The sequence below is a fragment of the Parambassis ranga genome, chromosome 2 (assembly GCF_900634625.1).
Source record: "Parambassis ranga chromosome 2, fParRan2.1, whole genome shotgun sequence".
Classification (NCBI taxonomy): Eukaryota; Metazoa; Chordata; class Actinopteri; family Ambassidae; genus Parambassis; species Parambassis ranga.
The window spans coordinates 13285659-13310670 of record NC_041023.1 but is presented as its reverse complement, the minus strand read 5'-3'; the positions used below and the strand labels follow the sequence as shown (position 1 = coordinate 13310670).

The 25012-nt window shown below is 40.9% G+C and overlaps 1 protein-coding gene across 1 annotated transcript in view; it reads left to right on the top strand.

Annotated features, from left to right (window-relative positions):
* The first annotated feature begins 2165 nt into the window (after positions 1 to 2165).
* csmd2 (CUB and Sushi multiple domains 2) overlaps positions 2166 to 25012 on the top strand; it is a 189896-nt gene continuing 167049 nt past the window's right edge. The window contains exons 1-2 of the mRNA XM_028432810.1: positions 2166 to 2340; positions 16620 to 16836. Of these exons, the coding sequence (XP_028288611.1) occupies positions 2166 to 2340; positions 16620 to 16836 (392 nt within the window). The remainder of the gene's footprint in view (positions 2341 to 16619; positions 16837 to 25012) is intronic.

Genomic DNA, 25012 nt, shown 5'->3' with positions numbered 1-25012 from the left:
GCTGCATGAGCATCACTTAGACAGACTGATTAAGGGTATTTAATGTAATATGAGACATGCAGGTTTTTGTAACAAACACGCAATTTTTGGCCTTTCTTTGAACAGTAACAAGATACTTGTAACTTTCAAGAGTATCCTAAATTTAGAGGGAACTGTCAGATTTATATCAAAACGGTATAATAAAGTGCCAACTGACAAACAAATAAAAACAACACAAATGGGTTACTTTAGTCATTTAGTCAGTTCGTGTCCTAAATGTCAAAGTCTGTACCTGCGAGTCTGCCTGCTGTTGTTTGAAAGGCTCCCGTTGTTAGCGGTGGCTGTCTGCAAAGACCTCAAACCTCTCTCACGCTCCTTTTCGACATAATTTGCTCTACTCCAGATGCTTTCGCAAACACAATCAAAGCTGTCTCTTGGTACGTCTGGATGAATCCAAGCGGAGCGCGGAAAGGGCGCAAACGCGCCGAAAAAGTGCACTCTTGGGATTAGCGGCATCCTTTTTTTTGCTGTTGTTCGTACTGCTGACACGGTTGTCTGTCTTGATACCGAATCCGTTTTGTTACTATAGTTTTATTTGTAAACGAAACATGCGTTATAGTGGCAGGTTGTCATGACAACCGGATGCAACTTCGAATGTAGCGTTTTTACAGTTCATTTTGACAGAAAGGTTTCTGTATGTGCTGTGCACCCGACACATCTGCAGTGGATGCACTTATAGTTTGCATGCACAGACAAACTTTGATCTCCCTATAAGCACCACAAAGGGGAAGGCGGCTGCATGTCAAAAAACAAACAAACAAAAAAAAACAAAAAAAACATGCAACATCATGTCCAGAACAGAGGACGGACGGGCAATCCAGCATTGGCTCGAGTTTAATTTAATGTTCCATGAAGACTATTTATGACCCTTCATATATGTACAGGGTTGAAGGCCGACGCGCATTTCATTATCCCGACTGTTTCCACGCGGGGTGCATTGCGGAAAACTAATTATATCGGTCATATGCAAAAGTGGAAATGACATTCAAATTTACTGGCCAGGGTTCCGGCCTGTTAAGCATCAATTTCACGTTTAGTGAGCAGGAAGTGGACATCTATGTTAAACTGCTGGCCAATCCTATGATTGACTTAATGGATGGAGACAATGGCCTCGCTGTAGACCCCTAAATCTTACCGTAACAAATTGGAACAAGGTGGATTAAATGCTTCATATTATTATTATTATTATTATTATTATTATTATTATTATTATTATTATTATTATTATTATTACTGACACTGCGATTAAAGAATAAGATTCTTGATAAGGACTTCTAATTTTGACTTTACATACACATAAGATCATTTCTCAACATGCTTGTTCATGAGTGGGCATGTGATATGACTGGACAACACACCGAGAGGGAGAGAGAGAGAGGGAGACACTGAAAAGAGGGAGAGGGAGAGAGAGAGAGAGAGAGAGAGAGAGAGAGAGAGAGAGAGAGAGAGAGGCGCGCAGAGAAGGAGCAGGTCTGCAGTCTGAATCTTGGTGTCGCGCAGACCCGAGACGACGCTGTGGCCAAGCGCTGCGATTCCTGGGAATACATACTGCATATTTCTCTGTGCACAGTAACATCATTGACAAGACTCGAGAACTTCTCAAGATAGGCAGTTTTTTTTTGTCTTGGATCCAGGAATATCCTCTGTGTGGCTCTCCAACATTCGTCGTTTATTCGAGTTAAAATGTGGATTATCTGCACCGCAAATACTGTTATTAACTGGAGATAAATTAGACAAAAGGACAAGTAAGTGCTGCGGGAGAAACTGAAGGAAGAATCTTCTGATTTTCTGGCGTTTATCTGGTAACATCAGTTACATATGTGGAGCGGACGAGGGATTTTCGTGATTTTTCACTCGTGCGGGGTAGATCACTGACCACTCGAATCACGTTTCTCCCCCCGCCTTGGTTTGTCTTCCCTCTTCTTCCCCCTTTAGGTGTGAAATCTATCTTCTCAGACAGAGACTCTGAACCCCTCGGTCCCCGCATGACATGGTTCAGTCCAGCTGCGAGATCCGAGCCTCCTCCATGCATTGGGATTTTTCTCAGCGCCGACACCGAGTGAATCTCCTTTTTCTGACCATCTGAGAACTCATCGCGCCCGCCAGACCAGAGAAAAAGCCCTGCCATGACCGCCGCTTCAAATCGGGACGGAGCAACGGGACTTGTGAGGAAACCGGAATGCGCATGCAGGAAGGGGGACGGTATACGGATTTTTGCTGTAATGAAGGCGGGAGTACAGGCGCACCACTGGAGCCGGGTGCTGCTCTTATATATGGGGCTGCTGGTCGCTTCAGTAAAGGGTAAGTCCCCCATATCTACAGCTTGAAGATAAGCAAAATGCAGCAGGCTTACCCCCGTCCCTTCCTCCCTCCCTCCCTCCCTCCCTCCATACACTCCAACCGCCCACCCTCTCAGATCCCTGACTGAATGCAAATCAGCATCACGCACGCACACTCTCATCCTAAAGGCGCATTTAGGATCAACCTTGCTGCGATGTCGCAGTTCCACCACTCAAAGTTATTAATAGGTGGCTGGTTGGGTGGCTATTTTGGTGACAGTGGATCCTCAGGATGGAACTGAGCTCCTCTGTCTGTGCTCCAATTGAAGGAATGTGCTGAGGAGCAGGGGTGAAAGCTGTGTGGATGATGGAAGTGATGAAACATATTGCTTATAAATGTGCCAAAGACAACGTTAGTGCACAATGGGTGAGGTGGTCAAGCAGGACAGGCTGATTATGATGATGTGACAGAGACTCTGTGTGCGTGTGGCATGTCCCTTCTTCCTCACATCTTAAAACATTCCTAACTTGCAATTATTTGAGCAAACATTTCAGTGCAGTTTCTTTCCACTTCTGTTTATGTGGGGTGTGTGTACGAGCGTGCATGCGTGAGGGGGTGAGGCCTAATTAACTGACTGTGGGTTTTCTGTCCTTGATTAATTGCAAATGGGATCTTGCAACCAGAGATGTGCATTCAACAGATTATCATTACAGTTAATTTACTTTAACGTCTTGGCATTCTTATGTGTTCCTAAAAGGTGAGACTCAGTCACTGATGTTTTTTTTCTTGCGTGGATATCCGATGCGAAAACCTTGTGGCGTTATTTAAAGCTTATGGGAGAGCCGCACTGATTTTTTTTCCATCCCGAGGAGCTTTTTTGGCAAAGAAACTGTACTGTTTTATCACTGTCTTGGCTCCACACCATAGAATGGAGACTATTTTTAGTTTTTTTTTAAAGCCACGAATACGGCCACGGCCACAATATGAATTTGACAGTGAGTCATGGCACTGTGTTCGCCCACTCATACCTGTGGTTTGGGGCAGCATGAGGGAGTGGGGGCACATTTAAGGCATCTCATACTGTCCAAGAATGGCTTCAACCTCATGTCTCCTACCAAATAACTCCTACGTTGTCACCCACACTTCTGATCAAACTTGTATCATCAAGCAGCCCAAATGGTCTCAGTGCTGTTAAGGCGTAGGTTTATCACACACTCAGCTCAGTCCTAATGATACTGACAAATCTCCCCTGACTCTCCTGCGAAGTAAATCTCATTGCGGCTATATTTGTAGGAGACTGCCTGTTTTATTTGCGTCCAGGGAGCTCTTTATTGCCCACTCTCCTAACGTTTGACTCTACTTTTGGAGCCAATAAACGACTCTGACTTATTGCACACGTTTACGAAGAGCAGTGAAGAGTTAGATCTGCAGTAACAACGTTTACTTTTAAACGGTGTCTGTAAATATGTTTGAATATCACAGACAGCCACAGTTTTGAGGTGGTCTCGCGCGTCCCTCGGTGCTGCAGCCATCAGCAGTTGCCCCATCCTCCCATTGAGCGGCACCAAAGCCTCACACTATGTTGCGAGGCGGAGCGGAGAGAGGGGAAGAGGCGTCCTGGGGCTCGTGGCATTTCTCTATCCACACACACTTTTTCAAACCAACAGAGCAAGAATTGGCAAAACAGTGATGGATACACATGATGCTACATGTTGCCTACATTTGAAATACTGTGTTTGATATGCTCTGTTTTAGCTAGTCTTTAATAAACAAAGTCCATTCCCTGTTGTTGTCTTGATATCAACCCCCATGGGCCCCAAGGGACAAAAAAAGATAGAGATGTGTGCCTGACAAAGACATATTGAAGAGAATCGCTCTTCTGTCTCAACGGGATCAAAACCAGCTGTCCCAGTGGACTCGTCGCTCAATAAGCAGTAATCAACCTCTATTCATTTAAATGTGCAGAGGGAGAGAATTGTAAAAGGTCGAAGGAGGAAAGAGAAGTAGGCCCGAAGGGAGAGAGAGAGGGAGAGAGAGAGTCTGACAAAGACGTGTCTTGGCTATTTTGTGCACGTTTTGGTTCTTTAACTCCAATTCCACATCATTCGGCAGCGGCGCAGGAGACGGTCGTTCAGCGTGTCCATTTACACGCAAGATCACGCGCTTCTCTCCACAACGCTCTCCCCTTCGTATAAAGCAGCGCGTTGTGCTCATGATGCAACTTGCAGTAATGTTATAAGGACTGGAGGGCTTGATGCCCCCTTCCTTTTTATCTTTATTTTTTTATTTTATTTTTTTACTTTATGACATTTGCTTGTATTCGCGTAGTCATGAGGCTCCTGAAGAAAGAGGCACGGGGAAAGGGAGCGCGTGCACGGGCGCGTGCGTGCGCACTTCTAGGCCAAAAAGTAGAAAAAAACCCCAGTGATGTTGAAAGATTTTTTTCACCTTATATAAACTTACTTTTTTGGTTTTAAAAGACCCACTGCTGTGGCCTGATTGATAACCCAAAAAAGATGAGAGATGGAAGTGAAACAAATCACTGGAATAGCAATCCCATGCTTTTAATAAAAGTTGTAGTGGGTTCTGGCTTTGTAAAATAAAATATAGGCATTTATTTTTTCCTGTGTACAATCTTTAACTGCTTCTGCATTGAGGAGTGTCATTTTCAGCACCCTGGACAACGACAGGGACTGCTGAATCCACGGCCTCTTCTTCAGCACCACGGACAGCTCCTAGCCAGCAGCCTCAGCAGCAGTAAATGGCTGGCTGGCTCGTATGAATTGAAATTACTCCAATGTATTCATGGCTTTGAATACTCAGTTAGAGACCATACACCCCCATCAGATCATATCATAAGGGTTCTGTCATCACACATGATTTAGTAGCTGTCTCGCATGTTAAAAAAAAAGCGTGAATTCTAAACCAGCAGCAGGTCTATACTCTAAAAATAACCCTGTAAAATGATGATAAAATGATTAGAACCAGACATTTCACACACAGGCCACAGGTATTGATTGTCACATGCTGCTGTGTCTTTACTCCCTGCTGCCTCCTGTATCTTGTCTACCTATACACTCACTGTTAGAAATAAAGGCAAAAAAGTTAGCTGGATATATAAATAAATAAAGTAAAATGATGGCTGTGTTGCTACCTCTACTTGATGTGAAGGAGCTGTAGCTGTGAGTGGGAAAGAGTGAATGCTAGTCAAAATGAAGATGGAGATCTTAAAAGAGGTGGCACGGAGGGAGAAAAAGCAGCAGGGAAAGAACAGAGAGGAAATAAGAGGCAGAAAGAGGAGAGATGACTGCTGGAGTAGAAGGGTGATAAGCTTACACCAGCTGAGAGATAATCTGGGCCCTATGTTTTTGTGGCTTTTGAGTGCCGGGTGATTTTCCTTTCTTTAGAAAATGATCTATTTGGAGGGCTCATTTTCTTATCAGGCATCAAGCAGACTGCTATTTCAACAACTAACAGCTTGTAAGTAAGCTTGTGGGCACGTGTGTGGCTGGATGAGTATGTGAGTTGTCACCGCATTCACTCTAGCATGATTAGGCTAAAGTGTTGACAAGCAGGTCATTAGCTAGCTCAAAAAAAGGACAATGTGTGCATGCATTTACGTGCGCACGCACACACACATGCACAGCTTTCAGATGATGCGACTGCTCTGTCCTCGTGAGCCCTGTCATTTCCCGACCCACCTGCTGATGTGTCAACCTGTTCCTCTGTCTGTCTTTCCTTCCACCCTCCCTCCACCCAGCAACCCCGCCACCTCCCTTTTTCTTCCCTCATCCTCCTCTCTTGTGATTCATACCGTCATCTGTCTCCAGATGGCCAAAGCTCTGTCACTGTGCTTCGTCACAGTGATCACAGCCACACAGTGACTCACACACACACACACACACACACACACACATTTATGCACACTTCAAAATTCTTTGCCCCAAAAAATATTCCTGAATGCATTTAAGAAGCTAACTTCACTGGTTTTTACACATATGTACACACAATGGATCCACAGACTGTTTATATTCTTGGTAGAATTTACAAAATATATTGATTGAAATGACTTACAGTGAGTTGACAACTGAACAGGTATTTGAATTTGATGTCACTGGCATCATTGAACAGCCAAAACTAAACTCCTAAACTCTTGCTGGATAAATTCTCTTATTTCTCGCTAACATGACTCCCAGCATGTCCCTGAGCACAACATTAAATTCATACATGTATATTTTGATGCTTTACTTATCCAGGGAATATTAATGGAGCAGTGTTGTTCTATTCTTGCAGTGATTATGCCTCACAAGCTACATCATTGTCCTGCCAGCCTTCCTGTTATGTCATTCATAGTTAGCATTTAAGTTAGTGAGTTTGGGACATTGGATGGATAAGGCAAACCGGCGTGTTCAAAATGATATTTTGTTGACTTTTTAGTAGTAAATAGTGGAAGTGTTTCCAGGTGGGAACATGTCCTCCTGTATTGACCAGAAAAAGTATGTGGTATGAGTCAATCTTTCCTGGATAACCAAAAGAAGAAAGAAACAACACACAAAATCCAAAGCTTACAACTCCACAGGCAAAGCTTTCACAGAGAAGTCTCCATCTTGATTTTGTCTTCCAGTTATCATCAGACATGGATATTTGCTCGGGCTACTGTAAATCCCTACAAAGTAAGAGACAGACATAGATGCCCTGTCTGTCTTGTACAGACACAAAGCTTAGGCAGGGATTTCTTTAGCTTCCTGATTTACACTGTTCTTATCAGATATCAGTGATCCAAGAGATTGAAGATTAGATCCTGAGCAGGAGCTATCGTGTCCTTGTCCTTGTCTTTTTCTACCCCATACTGCTTCTCTCTCTATTCAAAGTAAAGGTAATCTGTCACTGGTCTGAGTGAGTGAGTCCATTTTGAGGACTTATTTATATGTTTTTTTTATCTTTCTAATGGTTAGCTGTGAAGATTTATGACAGAGTGAAACAGCTAGCCTGTCTCTGTCAAACGTCAAAGAGCAAAGCTAAACCAATGAGAGCAAGCAAGATCAATGTTTTGCTGGTTGAGTTTTTCAATACCAGCCCTCATCCAAAGATTTGTGATGTGGGTTTTAAACAGAGAAATAATGCTTAGATTTTTTTTTACATTAAAGGCTATCCAATCTCTTTTACTGTGGCTAACTGGTCATTTCTGGATCAAATAAAATACACCACTCTCGTCCCAGCAGGGGGATGCAGCAGACAGCCGGTTTAAAAATCTGAAACCTGCTACTGATAGATTGGATATCAGCTTTGTGTGAACTAATAGATGGAGTCTTTCCTGTAATAAGCTCTGGTTTCCTGGCAACCCCTCACAGTAATGACAAGGCCAGTGATCATTTCATGTAACTTTCCCAAACTGCTGAACAATTCTATTTAAGAGAACATTGTAGAGTGAGTTTGTAGCCAAAGTTTTTCAAGGATAGCAACTTTAACTTTTCTCTGTCTAAAGTCTGCTCACCCTCAGAGTTTCTGGTATCTAAACCCAGTTTGACCTGATGTTACAGCATTTGTCTGAAGGATCATATTACATGTTTGTGACCACACAGGAAATAATGAGAATAAGTGAGTGGAAAGTATCTCCTGGCATACTGCAGAACTGAAGAAAAAAGAAGTTTATGTAGTAATATATACATTAAATGCAGTGTTTTGCCTCATACAAATAAAAATAATGATATGATGAATGATGATAACTGATTCTAATTTTATATATATTTATATATATCTGTGTGTGTGCATTAGTGATTGGGCATTTGTGAGGATTGGGCAGTGTATATTAAACCACAGAGGAAGCAGTGATCCAAAGGTCGGGTCATGGCTGTCCCAGCAGGACTATTCCATCCATCACAGAGAGATAGATGAGCAGATGATCAATCAGCCTGACTTCAACTTAACTGTGCTACACTTTAACCTTTCAACTCAGATCCTAACTGTCCCCCCAGGAAGGCTCAAGTGTCAAATGTAGACCACATTCACAATTAATGGGCTGCATGCAACACTCTTACATTGTAATTTATATATATAGGCAAGGCAAGCTTTATTTATATAGCACCATTCATACACAAGGCAATTCAGAGTGCTTTACATAAGATGAAATCACAGAATAAAAACATTTTAAAACATTAAATTAAGAATTAAATAAAAATCATAAAAACATCAGGATGATTAAATGAGTGCAGTTAGGACAGCAGTCAAGAAATTAGGAGAACATTGCAGTAATTTGCTTATTGGTTCCCTATGAACCATCCAGATGCCTGAGATCATATATATATATATATATATATATATATATATATATATATATATATATATATATGTGTGTGTGTGTATATATATATATATAACAGAAAATCCTTTCTCACATTTAACACATCCATAACTGCATTACGCCACCTCCTGTTGGTGCTATCGATTGGTCCAGGAAGTGTAGTTTTCCCTGATTTCTGCTATAATTTAGGTGCAGATACGTGTCAGAATGTAAGTGAAAGTAGCTCTTCAGCATAGGTGGGGTGGGGTGGGGGTAATGTAACCGAAAGAGCAGTCGGATGTGAGGGGACTGAAAATGAGATGATAATTGACTTTCGCTGTTTCACACATTAGTGTCACACGTAAATGTGGGTTTTTCCCCTATAAGTATCAAGCAGGCTGAAAAGAAAACTGTGATTATCATAGGCACGTATGCACATGTGTGTTTATGTTCATGTCCACACGTGTGGGTGTGGGTGAGAATTCCTACATGCAGCAGGCTAATAAATAGTCCTTATATGTGTTCTCTTGTTATACTGTTGTCATAGGAACAACATACAGTTGATAACATACAGTGGATAAGACTGTTTGAGCAGTTCTTCTTGTCTTTTTTTATTCATTTTCCTCTCATCAATAGGAATCACCACACACACAAACACACATTTACATTTCTCCAGGCATCCAGCCTAACTGTGTTTTTGTGTGGGAGGCCCATTTGTACCTATGCTGAATAAACTCCCCCACAAAGACAGGGGTCTCACTGAAAAGGGGGGAATATCAAGCGTAACATGTCTTTGCCTCTGAATGGGCTATTTTCTATTGATTAACTTAAAAACCTTGGTGCGTGGGTTGCTGAGGAGCTGTGTTGTTCTCAGTTCTGTCAACTAACTGCAGTGTTATTTTGATGCTCTGGCAAAAAGAGTGAATTAAAACAGGAAGATGATGAAAATAAACCACAATCAAACATTAATATCTCAGTCAGTCAGTCAGTAAAACACCAGTAGGAAAGGATTTTCTTTTTTTTTTTCTTTTTTTTTGGGAGGTTGTTTTGCAGGTCCTGTTGGCTGGCATGATAGCACTACTGGTTAAATATGACCCAGCTGGAAGGAACTGCCTGCCTGGCTCCCCCCTTCTCTTCCTCTCTGTCTGAGAGAACACATGCTCCATTGTGCTTCTTTTGCCAGCCCTGATAACAGGCAGAAATGTGTGCATGCATTCATGCAAGCGTACATTTCTGCATGCATGTCTTTTCTGGGTTGTAAGCGTACAGCCACTTTTGTCAACTGCTTTAATCTGTGGCGTAATCTTTGTATGTGGGTGTTGTTTATTTTCTTACCCCACACGTTTTGCCCTCCAGCTATGTTGCTGTGACAATGGGTTTTTGTGGCGTTGTTTTTGTGTGTGTGTGTTTTTTTTTCTTTTTTTTCTTGCACATTTGCGTGTATTAACTATGTGTTGCCATAGGCATCAACAGATCTCTGAAATGCCAGAGCTTGAGATGTGGCTGTCATAACAACACATCATTATCAGTGGTTTCCTTAGTATGCTATAGACATAAGTGTTCTCTGATTTACCAAGGAGTGTGTATGGTTATAAAGGTTGTGCCTTTGCATGAATATGTACTCCGTATGTATTTAAAGAAATCAACCATGCATTTTGCACAATCTTTGAATACACACCATTATGGAAATGAGATTTTTGCCCTTTTAAGGAAACAACATTTACCATTCCGCCCAGTAGAAACAACCTGTAGAAGGAATGGCTAATAGGGACCAAAGCCGATCACTGGCACCTTCCACTGCATTTGGCTTGGCTGTAATGGCATGCGGTGTCGTCCTGGCCCGGACATTAGCCTAATGTATGGAGGCGAGCAGGATCGCTAAGCTCACCCATTTCCATTTTAATGGCGGCCATCTCGAGGTTAATTCGGATATGATGCGGTCAAGGCGCGCATATGCGCTGACACGTCAAGAGACGAATGGCGCCACTGAGAGGATCTATGGGGCGGAAGGGTTTATCTTCCCACCAGGGAGGCACTTACTGGCACACACACACACACACACACATACACACCAAACATTTGCTTGTTTGAAGTTTACTCATGGTTATAGGTGATAGTGGATAGCTTTGTTGCTCTATAAACCTAAAGGGACACACTTATTTAGTTGAAAATGATTCCATGTTCGCTTCAGTGGGATGCTTATTTTCTATGGATATTGCACCTTATGGACCACATGAATTTTTTATGGTTACTCTTGAAATAGCTGAATAATGTATTTTATCTGTGTGACAGGGGAGTCGTGGAATAAGAAATTTCAGAATCCTGCCCTAATGGAAAGCATTTTGCATGGGTTCTTTGTCTGAGGTTCTTATACTGCATGTGGTATGTTATGTTATCCACAGAGTGGCTGGGCATATCTCAAATTAGGTCAGAAGTTTGGAAAGACAGCATTGCACCTGGTGATTGAGAGGAGCAAGTTGAGGGCCAAGTGTCAGGTGCACAAGCTGCCTCTAAGACACTGCACAACAGAGATACTATAATGCCTATCAAATGATGGTATGGTTAATAATATTATGTTCAAGTGACACTCCCTTGACATAGGCCATTATGCTACACAGGGAAGAATCCCATGTTCGGTCCAACTGAAGTTATAGGCAATTTTAACAGAGGTGGCCAGCATCATGATTTAGGGATAGCCGGAGATTAGATGATTTAGCAAAAAAAATAAAATAAAAAAAAAGATTTGAGCCATTATTTTAGGAAGGTGAGGATATATATTTCATATCACTATTATGAAATATATTACTTATCCAAGCTGTTGGTTCATGTTCGATGACACTGTGTGTGTGTTGTCAATAAGGTTGACTCTCTTCAGTTGTATTCATCTTGCACAGCAAGACGTAAGGCACTTCTATTACCGACTGCGGGAACAGGATGGTCTCTATGTCTTTGTCTTTTGTCCAAAGGCAAACTTGAATCATAGATGAGGAAGTCGAGACGGGGACGTGAAGGGATAAAGAAACAGACAGAGAGAGAGAGAGAAAAAAAAAGCCAGAGTCCAGAAAGGAGATTTGCAGTTCTGTTACTGGTATTGTTTGTGTCTTTATGGTATTATGAGAATGTGATGTTAGGATTATGTTTGCTATGATGACATTTCCACAGAGTATTCTGTGTTTTTATATCTCAACAAGAGAGTTACATGCAGATATTTGACTCCATACTAACCCAGCGTATGGGGATATACATGTGCGGACAAATGATACCTCTATAAACAGACATGTGTGAAGCCTTGTCTCACAACAAAAAACACACACACACAGCCGAAGCCTTCCTCTAAATAGACTTCTAGCTTCCACACTAACAGTGCAGATTAAGCGCTATCTTCCTGTGAATGTCACACTGGCTGTCGGTGGCCTCAGCAAAATAGGCTAAAAAATAAAAAAAACCTGTTCTCCTATATAGCATTTCTCTTCTTTTGAGCTCATTCAACCCTATTGGCTATTGCTCTTACTCTTGTTGACCTGACATGTTCTTTCTCTTTCTCTTTAGCTCCTCTGTCTTCTGTTTTTGCTTCTATTTTTTGCTCAGTTTGTCCCCTACCTCACCTTTTCTGTTATTGTTCCTCATGTCACGTCTTCTAAACCTATTTTCTCATATGTCCATACATTCAGTCAGTCTACTGTGTGTGTGTGTGTGTGTGTGTGTGCACACCCCTTCACCCCCTCCCAGCCTCAGCTTCTCTCTTTCTCCTTTGGTCTCTTCCTGTCTCCTTCCTCTACTGTGAGGGGTTGCTGTCCTGCCTGAGTGCGGCGCAGTGACCATCGATTCATCAAAGTGTCACAGCACACTACTGCAGCTCTGTATGCCCGCTACTAAACAACTGCCCTGGCAAAGCAAACAATAGCTCTTACACACAAACACAAACACACAAACACACACAGGTACTGTAGAACCTGGAGTGCTGCCCTAGCAAGGTCACACCTCAGTCTGTACACTCGTTTGGCAGTGTGCACACCAGAGATGCTTAGTGCCAAATGGATGCTGCCAGTGGCACAGTGGGCTAAGCACTGGACATAACATATCTGTTGAACATCCACGGACATCAAAAGCATGGGTCCAGTACGAGCCAGCGCAAACACTTTCCAAAGACATGCTGCAGGATACAACACATTAAAACAAGTTAGCAATTTCCCTAATTGCTGAACCAGCAAAATGTCCTGCTCTTCCATATTCATAATGGCACACCTGAACTTAAGCAGTTTGAGAACACACAACCTTTTTACTTTCCTGGTGGTCTTGCAGATCTAAAACAGCATGGCCAGCAGTCTGTTTATGGGGTCTTTATGGAGTGTCAGAGGGGTCAACTGCAGGATGGGCTCTTCTCTGCAGATTTACACTGAGGGACTTAAGAGTAGGTCACCAGCTCCCAGCAGCTAATTTCATAATGCACCCTGGGCGAGGCTTAAATAATTCAAGCAAGCCCAAAGTGAAGGATCTACTTAATCAAAGGCTTCTGTTTTCAAAGAACAGAGAGAGCAGACTTACAGAACCTCTGTTAACCTCTTATCTTATGCAGTCATGCATAGATCTGCATCAGCAGCTAAAACATCTGGTAAACGTCACTTTTGATATGCAAATCTGAGTGGAGGATGTTGTGAATTGGTCCATTCTGTTCACAAAAATTCATCCTCGAGTGAAATTTGATGTCCTCATTTGTACAATTCAAATTTGCCTAAAATCTTCTTTCTGTCTGCTTCCTCTCTAAAAAGCTCTATCTTAGTCTTTAATCCCAGATTGTGCACATCATTATCGATTTAAGACTCGGTCACTTGGCACAGGTGCTCACAATTCAAAAATAGCGTTTGGCTGAGACACACTAGACTTATTCCCCATAATGAATTTCTTTTTGCTTCGCTTAATTGTAGTCATAAAACACGCGGCCCAAGTTCCTGGCTGGTTGATCACTTGTCATATATCAGCATGTACAGCATGTTCCATCCTGTAATAACACATGCACTCTGACTTTATTCAATCCAAGGGCATCACTTCGTGTTGAAAAGTAGGCACATAGGGCTTGAATGGAAAAAAAAGAAAAAACATTTTCAAAGAGTCTTCAACATAATGTAACAGGAAGAAAATGTTTGCAAGACTTTGAAACTGGTTTGGAAAAAGGCACTATTTAAACCCATGTTGTAATGTTTTCTGTAACCTAAGCCATTGCCCCCACCCCCAATCAAACTGCCATTGGGCCTCTCTCTATGAGCCATTGATTGGCATTTGTCTGACAGAGGCCTCGTAATGAAGGAGATGATGAGGAGATTATTGACCAGGCTGTTTATATGAAAAGCAGGGGAGATGTGGGTGGGTGTCGGGGGTTTACCTGGATATTAGTATTGACCTGATGGTAATTGGGAGGGTGGATGCTCTCTTGTTGGGACTATTTAAGGCTTACGAAAAAATTAGATGGAGATAGCTCCTTTTTGGCCTTTCTATGGTTAAAGATGAGCACTGAGAATACAGGGATAAGAGTACATACTGCAATGCTCAGTTATTTTCAGCACTTTATATAGGTCATAAATACTTAGTGGTAATCTCATTTTACATGCTTCATCCTATGAAAATGATTGTAACACTGCAACAGCAGATCTGCACAGCAAACAAAATACTGCACAATGCAGCTTTGTACACCTAGCTTACAATTTATTCAAGTTGTCAGGGTTTAAGTGCACACACATTAGCATCTTTTGGAGGAGGTCAAATGCATATGAAGCACTGAAAAGAGATGTCTGAGAGGCTCCTTTTCTTTTCTTTCTTTTTCTTTTTTTGACAAGACAGGCCCTAGGGAGTCAACAGCCGCATGATGGATATACTGTGACTGTAGTTGCTATTCTGCTTCTGTTTCTGTTAATGGCAATGCCATCCATACTGTCTAGGTCTTTACATTCTGAAAGTAGCTCCACTTGTTACTCTCGCATTGTGAATACCTTTTTTTTTTGCATGCGTGGGTGTGAGCTTGTGTTTCACCAGCCTCAATTATTATGAAAAGCATTGCAGCATTCGCTCATATGGCAAACAGCTAACGAAGGATTAACCATGTCTGTGCGTATTTTTTGTTATTTCAATCCATGTACTTCCTTTAAAAATGTTTGTTTCAGTCATGAGTAAAACTAAGAAGCATTAAATCGCCCATTTGAGAGAGAGAGAGAGAGAGAAACTTGTCTTCATGCTTGGGGCGTTATTACCTGTAAATCCCTGCTGCTTTCTGAGACATGATGCATATTTCAGAGTGAAAATTTTTGGATGGATTTTGAGCTTTGGGATTGTTCTAACCTTTAGAGACTACACACAAAGTAGAACAGAATCTGTATGTTGCACAAGCATTTCCACCCCAGAGGGATTTTAACAAAGCAGCCTTCCCTTTTACATGTTTTGAAGCTGCAATGTGTTTACTTAAGATTCCTGTTTTTATTTTTTTTTTAATGCCCTCAGGTAGAATAGCTCATTTCCATGCATTGATTTATCACAGACATTTGCCCAGTTATGTCCATGGATACAAATGATCAAAACAAAAATCATATCTACAGCTACTGTTGCATTATTTTTTGAATAATGTGGGTTATGTAGATAACAGATGTCCTCCAATTATACTGCACTAATTATATTTTAATCAGGCTACATTATGATGCAGGTTTATGGCTGAAACAAACAAAAGGGAGTGCGGACCATTTGTATAAATAGCATGTATGAGGATATTTGTTTATGCATGGCCCTTTTATGCGGCCATGAGTCCATTCATGTTCAGAACATGGCATATTCCTGCAGCTTTTTCACACAACCGCAGCTTCCCCGAACACTTGTCTTTATAAAAAAAATACCTGCAAAGTGTTTGCAATTTTCTTTTTTAAGTTCACTTCATAATAACTTCAGACCATACTGTAAATTAAAAACTCATTTTTTCTCCATCTGCTACCACTGCTAATTTTCCCTGCTAGCCTGCTGTAACTTTTTGTAATTAGTTAAATCTTCAAATAGTTTTTTTCACACTGGAAACAAACAGATCCCTCTGTGCACCACCTGTTTACACCTGTAACTTTGGTTTAGATCAAACTGACCAAATGTTTTTGGAATGAAAGAGCATTTACTGTGTGCTTGTCTAATATAATGATATTATATCTTCTTGTCACATATCAGCAGACTGACAGCTAGCTGCTCATATTTAGCTATCAGCCAGATTAGTATTAACTTTCACATTAACCTGTTTTGCTTGAAGGAGATGACCATCAGCACTGAAATATGAGATCTAATGAGTGCTATTAACTACAGAATGATATCCGTACATGCACATTCATTTGTATGTGAACACTGAAAACACACACAACATGCAGAGCTGCATAAAATATAGTCACACATCAATTCCCATTAGTGATTAATTATAACTAAATCCTAACATTGATTAAAAGTCTCAACCATGCTCTGATCAGTTAAAGACAAGTCATTTAGCTTGAGGATGGGAAAACACACACTTCACACATCCACCCAGAGTCTGTTACTGATGGATGGCAACACACAATTAAAATCTTAGATTGAAGGCAGTGTAAGTGGTGGCTGAAAAACATTTAAAATGAGTTCAATTAATGAAGTACTCAAGTGTGTCTGTCTATATCTGCCCGTCTCCCCTGCAGTCCTCTCATCTTCTCTTCTCCAGCTATGTCATACGTGGGAAACCTATTACAAATGTGGTAGAGGGGCCAGTCAGTAAGTGTGTGTGATGATGGAGGTGGTAGTGGTGGGGGTGATGCTGGGAGGGAGTGAGCCATTTAGCACTGCTGTATTAATGGCTTATGCTGCACGCTGTAGGTGATAATGGATGTTGCAGCACTTGGTACAAACTTTTTTACTGTGGGTGTGCGTATGTATTTGCTGAAGAGGGGTGTCTTTTATTCAGTGTAAAAACAATCTAGCTACCCTAGCTTGCCTTTCAGCCTTTTTAAATAACAACCCTTTTTTTTTCTCTTCACAGCTCAGAACTGCAGTTACACACTACACAATCCCAATGGGACAATAGAGAGCCCCGGATATCCTTATGGTTATCCTAACTATGCCAACTGTACATGGGTCATCGTGGCGGCGGAGCACAACCGGATACAGCTGGTGTTTCAAGGCTTCGCTTTAGAGGAGGACTTTGATATCTTGTCTGTATATGATGGGCCACCCAGCCCAGGGAACCTGCGGACAAGGTAAGAATAAGTCATATGTATTTGGATTCATTAATGACTTACTAAGGGGGCTAACTTCAACCAATCAGATATCTTTTTGCTGTTGATATTATTGTCATCATCAAACAGCTAGGATGTCCGTGATCCATAAGTCAACTTTGACATCTTTTTTTTTTTATTGGTAAAATTAAAAAGCCAACAGGTGTTTCCACAAAAAGCAAAAAACAAATCAAGAAAAATAATTAATATTTATTATAATTTTTATTTTAATTACCCAGGCTGCATTCATCTGCAGATTAAGCACACTGCCCATATCTACCAATATGTTCAGGACAGTGATTGGTCCTCTGTGACATGGCTACAAGCACACTGCTCAAAGCCTGCGGACTGAGATTCTTGCGTAATCTCACAAATCTCGGGAGAATCCTTCTGCATCGCAATGAAGGATTAGAAGTTACTTTTTCACTGGACTCACCATGATTCTTGTCTCACCTTCATCCCCTAGCTCCTCACATTTTATTGTTTTGATATCAGCACTTTTCCCACTTTGCTGTAGTGGGTAAAGTGTGACTTTGACAAAAAAAATGGTTAAAACAATAAAATTAAAACCCAACTTGTTAATTAAAACTCTCCTCATGGAGTCATTTCGACTTAAGGGCAGTGATGAAGGCGGCGGACTGTGTGGCTAGTGGAAAAGAGGAAACACTATAATGAAGACTAAAATCAGCGATGCATTCAGAGGCAGTTGGAGCAGATCCTTTGGTGACTAATTCAAGAACAACTCTATCGCTGTGACAACATCCAAGGTTATTTACAGGGATTTTGAACACATTTTTATGCTCTGGCACTACTAACAAAATAGAAATAAAGCTCCTATGGGTGTGAAGATTCAAACAAACAAGTCCTGAATCAACAGTCTCATCCTAACATACAACTGTCAGTTTAGCAGCCTCAGAAAATACTGCCTTGTATGTGACATGTGAACACATTTCAAAGAGCCAAGTCTGCAAGTTTTTCTCAGACTGTTTGTATTGGCTGCAATTATAATATGCAGCAAAAATAGATGCTGGTCATTAATGTATTTGTGCATTTTGGGATGTCATCTATCACATTTTAATATGCAGCAGGCCTCTTTGCACCCCCTTGCCTACACAGTAACTTTAATTAGTGACAGTTTCTTTATTTGATCAGTTGAAGCTACACCAAAAACTGCTTTTAATTCCTGTCACCTACTGCTATGGGCTTGGCCTCACCAATACTTGAAAGCATATGTTATGAAAGCCCTCAAGAGACAGATGAGAAAAATATTCTTAAGCGCTATAGTCATTGACACTGTTTTGAGTCTGTCAGCCGCTCTGTTTCTCCCTGTCGATATCCCCCTCCCCGTCTCTGCCCCCCCTCCTCTTCCCCAATCTCTCATTTTGTGCCAGTGGCGCCTCCACTGCATCTCCCCACAGAAAGCGTATGAAAGAAAGAAAGAAAGAAAAAAAATCCATTATGGATTGGTGTTGCGCTGTTCTCCTCTGCTTTTCCCCTGTTTGGACCTCTGGGCCTTGTTGTATATTGATGCTCCGATGGGACGGGAGGGGGTGGGGGTGGAGGGGTGGGTGGGGGAGAAGGAAGGCATTTTCCTGTCTCTGTCAGAGTGCTTTGAAAATAAGTAAGGGGAAAGAAAATGAATTCGAAAGAAGGAAGGAAAAAGGAGGTTGTGGGGGAAAAAGAGACAACAATGAGAGCGATGGAGAAACAAGAGGAGTGTCGAAGATGTTGAAGGGAACACTGATCTCCTTTATAGTTGGCTCTTGTTGTCTTTGAGCAAAGTTCCTCTCTCTTCAAAAGAGTCATTTTGTAAAAGTGAGACTTCAAACTTTATCTTTGAGTGAGCTTGGAAAGCTTGGGAATAAGCTAGAAGCAGCTATCACCAGCCAGCCAACAGCAGTCTGTCAGAACATGCATGTATATATTCACTACACATACACACACACAAAGATGTGATAATTCAGCTCTCCCTTTGCTCTCATCTCCCACTCGTGTCAGAAGTAATTTTTCTTCCATCTTTCTTGCTCCTCTTCCTCCAATTTCTTTCTCACTCCCCTCATTTCATTCTCACATATTTTTTTCATGTCTTATCTCTTCTTCCTGTTCCTGTTCGGTTCATTTTATGTTGTGCACACTGTTTTCTCTGTATTCACGCACCACGCTATAAGTTGTAGAGCTTGGAATAGTTTCCTTTAATCTCAAGTAGTCATCAAAAATGAATGTTTTGCTTCACTTCATATTCAAATGATCACCTTTGATTTCTTTTTCAAAGCCATCACTTATTTTTTCCTCTAGATTTGTTTATTTATCCGTTAATTTATTCATTGCTCTCACTGCGAATCCAAGAAAATTGTTGTTATCTGGAGTGCGTTCCTATATATATGTACCCCAGCGTGTTGATTGTGAGTGTGTTATTCCTGCAGCAGTTGCTTTGTGAGTCACAGCTTCTCCTTAAGAGATGCATATGCGAGTCAGTCTGTTGCTTGGGTTAGGGCCAATCTTAGCCTGACACCTGGGAAGCTGATGGGAAACTCAATTGCACTTGTTTGAAATAAAAGAGCAGAGAAATAATGTGGAGTGATATACTCCTGGATTGTTTGTAAGCACAGGCTGCTGCTGCTGTTTGATTGGTGCTAATTGAACAGAGCATTCGTTTTCAAAGTAATTTGCCAGTTAAGTGCATCTCAGTATTGTGGAGGAGAGGCCGAAATACAGCCATAGGGGGCAACACATGTTGGATTCCCATTTTGAAATATAGTTGGCTCTAAGAACACTACACACCCATGTTGTAGTGACTTGTCAATCATAGGGTAGCTACACCTTAATGCATGCTGTCTATTTCACTTTAGATGGGATGATAATTTGTGTTAAAGGAGACTTGAAACTACCATTTGGCATCATGAGTTCTTTAGCAAAAATGACAATTAGGCTAATTTTCCTATAAACATTCATTCAATCTGACTTCTTTTTTGAAACCAGAGGGCTTGCACCCTGCTAGCTGTTAGAAGTGGTGCTGTAGATGTAGATGTGTAACAAACCCAGAGGCTATGTTGGTATCATCTACACTATCAGTGGCTTTAGCACCATCCATCCATCCATTCATACATTTTCTTTCACCTTTCCGAGGTCATGTCACGGAGGCAGCAGCCTTAGCAGGGAAACCCAGACCTCCCTTTCCCCAGTTAGCAGAGAGATATAAATCTTCTACTGTGTCCTGGTTCTGCCATGGGGCCTCAGTTGGTCATGCTAAAGAGACCCTTATCCGGGGTGCATCTGAACTTTGTGCCCAAACTGCCTCAGCTGGCTCCTCAACGCTTCCGGATGAGCAAGCTTCTCAACCAACATAAACAATAAAAAAAAAAAAAAAAAAAAAAAAAATGTTCTGTCTGTAGCTGTGGATAATTTTGTCCAGCTTGCACAGATTTCTCCATTAACTTCATTAACATTTTAATAATTAGTGTTTAGGTGATGAAAAGTAGACATTCCCAACTGCATCTAGAGTGTACACTTAGAACATTCTTGACTACTCAGTACTTACAGTGTTGTCTAAAAAAATATATATAAAATCTTTATATAAAAAATTTCCATTTTGTTCGTAGAGAAGATTGAAGCAAGGCGTCTGGACTTGTAGAGTTTTCTAGAAGATGTTTCGCTGCTCATCCATCTTCTATTTTGTTAAAAAACACACCCAAAAATGTAATTAAAAAATAAACAATAATACAATTTGTTATTTATTAAAATAATTTATGTTTATATACTTTTATAACCACCTATTAGTGAAAAGTATCCATGTTATAATACAACAACAAAACCTGAGGCCTTAGAGCATCGGACCCTCAACTATGTGATGCAGCATGGTGTTTGTATACATCATTCAAATGGACAGTAGTCAAAGTTGTCCACGCGACAATAATGCAGCCTCAGACAGTAAAATTGTTACTGTGATGGATTGCCTGCATATGGTTTCTGCAACATACAATTGTATGGAAATATGTAACATATAGGAAACAGGAATATAGGAAACATTTGGTATAGCGTTAGAGTGTGGTCTGATCAAGCCCTTTGGGAATTTGCTGCCCTCTTTCTGTCATTTTTTTTTCTCTTAGTTAATCACAGCAGTCCTGCTTTTTAAAACATTTAACACAGTTAAATGACATTTAAACTGTCTCCCTTGACACTAGTGACCCAGCTGCCCTGGGTTAAACTGAGCCTGTGGTCATGTAGCACACTAGTCAGAATGGCATGCTGATGAGTAAAAGCTGCAGCGTGGGTGGATGAAACAGTCACATCATCACATGTACTCTGTAAAAATACTCTGTTATAACTTTTCTTAACATCATTGTTTACATTACTTGAGTAGAAAGTGGTAAAACTGGAGTAAATATGCTTAGGTAAAATACTTGAGTAAATGTGCTGAGTTTTATCCCACTGCTGACCTCATCCTAAATGCTGAAACCTCTCCCTGCTCGCTGACTGTCACTCAATATGAGAGTGCACATTCTTACTTGTAAAAAGCAATCTTTCCCTCACTTTTGTGTCACATTTCTCCTTGTAACTGCCAGTCGGGGAACACTGAGTACATTCAAGCACTGGGAAAAGCTGCTCTGGTGTGTGTGTGTGTTTGTGTGTGAAGGGATCTCTCTCCACATGCCTTCCTCTCACTGATGGAGTGATAGAACGGGGAGACTTAAGGCCTGGCAGTCTGGAAAAGGGTGGGGAAGTGAGAGAGGGAAGGGACAGATTTTCAGCCCGCGGGCTCAATAGGACCTAAATAAGGAGCACTAGTGCATGGTGCTGGGAGTGGCATTAACACCACAGCCAGCCTTCAGTGCTGTGAGGTTGGGGTGTCACAATATGAGTTTATGTACTTGGTTTTAGAGGCATGATAGAGAGGCACAGTGATTACACAGCTGATTCAGAGTCAACAAAATCAATGTTTATTAGAATATAAATAAAAGTTAATACCGCATAATAACACTCACAGACACCTTTTTAAGCACAGAGTAAACAGCAGTGGGCTGGAGGGACCTGAATATTTTTACAAATATTTTTACAAATATTTTACTATATATCATAGTTGTGTATTATTTAATATTTTATGAAGCCTATATTTGCCATTAGATCAGCTTTAATGTCTCATTTCATCACTCTCAGAGGATTATCATGCTTGTGCATCGCAGCATTTGGTGACTCCAGCATATCGAATGTGTGAACGCGTTAGTCAATGAGTCAAGCTTGTAAAGAGCCAATGTCTGCGGGTCAGGGTGAGAGCGGTGGCGTACATTGGCACTTCCTGCCTGAACGCTTGCCATAGCAATCATTCTTCCCCAGTTGAAGGCCTTGGTCATCAATCTCTCACAACACATACTTTGGAAAATGACTCCAGTGCCTGTTGTTCCTGAGACGCACACATGCTTATGTATTAACACATGGCACGATAGCTGCTGAAGGAGAACATATCTAAATAAGGCAGAGGAGGTGGAGAAATATGGCTTCCAGGCTGCATGGTTTTCATTAGTATGTGGTGGTCATGATTATCTTATACATACACACACATGACATGCACTGTATGCAGATTTTTTTTTCCCACCTACAGACATGTGCAAACAGACACACTGATGATGCGCATGCACACACAAATACACACACACAGTTGGATTTATGGTTCCTTTGAGTCTAGGCTGTTAATGGAGAGACTGCCACTTATCAACGCCAGCTTTAACGACAGACTGCTAAAAACAGGACGAAGAGTGATAGTTTGTTTTTCATCATCTCGCGCTGGGAAAAAGAAAAAAAAAAGTGAAACGATGTGGAGATTTATGGCACCTGCTCACCTGCAAGGCAGAATTATTAGGCCCAGTAACCCCAGATTAGAGAAATAATCAACTAGATGCCTGTGAATTTATATCCTACAGCCTGTGTATTACTCATTGTGTGTATTGCTATTGATGTTTTCCCATACTAAAGCTTGTCAGTGTTTTTAACAGGATGCACTTCAGCAGCGGTATGAAATTAAATGTTTTCCTGCTGAGATATATATTCAATACAACCATCAAAAAGACAAAGCATTTTTTTAAGCCCCCTCAGTGCTTGGGGTCATTTCATTAGAAAGAATTAATCAAATATTTGGAACATCTAACATGCTGAGATATTTCAACTTCAATATAAAGATATAATTATTCACATTGTTCACATTTAGGTCAACATACCCCTGTTCATATTTTTATGTCTTGTATTTTTTGACACCTTTCATGTATATGAGGATTGCACTTACCATGACAGGAGCTGAGAGAAAGCCAAGAATATTATGATATAAACTGATAAACACTACCTAACAAAGAGATGGTGGGAGGAGGATGTTATGCTTTTCTCACGGCAGGGAATTCATTTTTGTTGATTTGCATGACAACTTATGCAAATCATGTCAGTCACAATTTTCCAATTACAATACCTAAGGCACAGTACGACTCATGAGAGCACAGTAGGTTTAACATGTACGGCCTGTCTGGATTTAACATTGTGAAGCAGACCGTGGGAAGGAAGCTTGTCATAGCTTCTTTTCATTCCTCTTTTATTGCGGTAATTTCGGATTGATCAGGCCTTAACAATGGAACATTTATCATTTCCAAAAATGCCAATAAACATGACTTGCCAGTCTGTATTTTGTTCATGAATGAAAGCAATTCTTAAATGGAAACTCTTGTGTTCTGCTGTGCTTCTCAACAATTCATCCCTACTGGTGGAACACCCTTTTGATAATTTTTGGTTAAACAAGTCAGTGAAAGTGATTCTTTTTTTAACCTTTTGCAGTCTTTCCTTGATTTATAATAGAGCAACAATTTGGGCAACAATAGATGTTTGACCAAACCACTGTTCAGTGAAACATGAACAATCTGATTTCAGCCACTGTGGCATTGTGTTACTAAGTTATATACGGCAGTTGTGTTAAAATAGAATAAATGGACCGTGAAGCTTTTACACTATTAAAAGCCATCATGTGGTTAAGTTTTGTTTTTTCTAGTTGAGTAGAATGTATGGCACATTTTGCTACCTTCAGAATCTTATGATCTACAGGCAATTATTGCATTTTATCGACTTCCCAAATGATATGCACACAAGGATTCCAGCATGCAAATACACCTATCATCTATCCAGGCTTTCCTATTTAATGGTGTTGCTGTATAATATACATTTTCTTGGCTGTACTTATTGCTTTAAATAGCTGAAACATTTGAATTAATACAAAAATAAATGAGCCAATGCAAAGTGCCACCTTGGGCTGCTCTGAGAGAAAAGCAAAATCACGTCAAGTAGAGCATACAGCAGAGCAGTAAACTAAGGGTCGGTATACCTGCTGTGCAGCTTCAGCCATGATTTCTGAAAGAAGTGCAGACCTGCAGCCTACCTCCTGCTTGTTCTTCACTGCCAAATTCATCAGTGCCAAACGGGGAGAAAAAATAAAATGAAAGGACTTTCTTTCACACTATATGACGCCAATCAAAGTATTCAGCTGTGAAATACATGAGCAATGGAATTTAACTCAACTTGTCAATCTTGGATGAAACATCATATAGTCAATGTTGGAATTAGATTAGAGATTAGATAGAACACAAACTCTTCAGATATGTAGGGTAGGTTTGTGTATCTGTATACACAGTCTGTGATCTTTTCACATGTTAAGGAAGAAAAAGAAGATTGTATTTGGTCTTAGTGTGTGATCTCTGGAAAGCATTGCTGATGTGCCAAAATGTAAGCTAACATTTGGAGTAATCTTTGCCCTTCTGTGATCACTGTGTTTGTATTAGTCAGATTTATCCTAATCCAAGTGCTAATTTAAAAAAAAAAAACAAACAAACATCTGCCTAAGCCAAAGACTGTATTGTAGAGACAATAAATTAAAAACCAGCAAAACAACAGCAGAAAGGCAGCCAACAAACACAATATGGTGGCACCAGTACCTTTGGTATTGCCCCTCAATGCCCCGCCACCCCCACCTTAACCACATGCCCTACAACAAAAGAAATGCATTCCCTCTAGCTGTAATCTGTGGGACTGTGAAGCACAGACGTTCTCCTTGTGCACCATTTGTTTCCAAGCTTAGGCAAATCCCTGCCATATTTTTCCAGCCTGTGTTGATTTTGCTGCCCCCCCCTCTCTG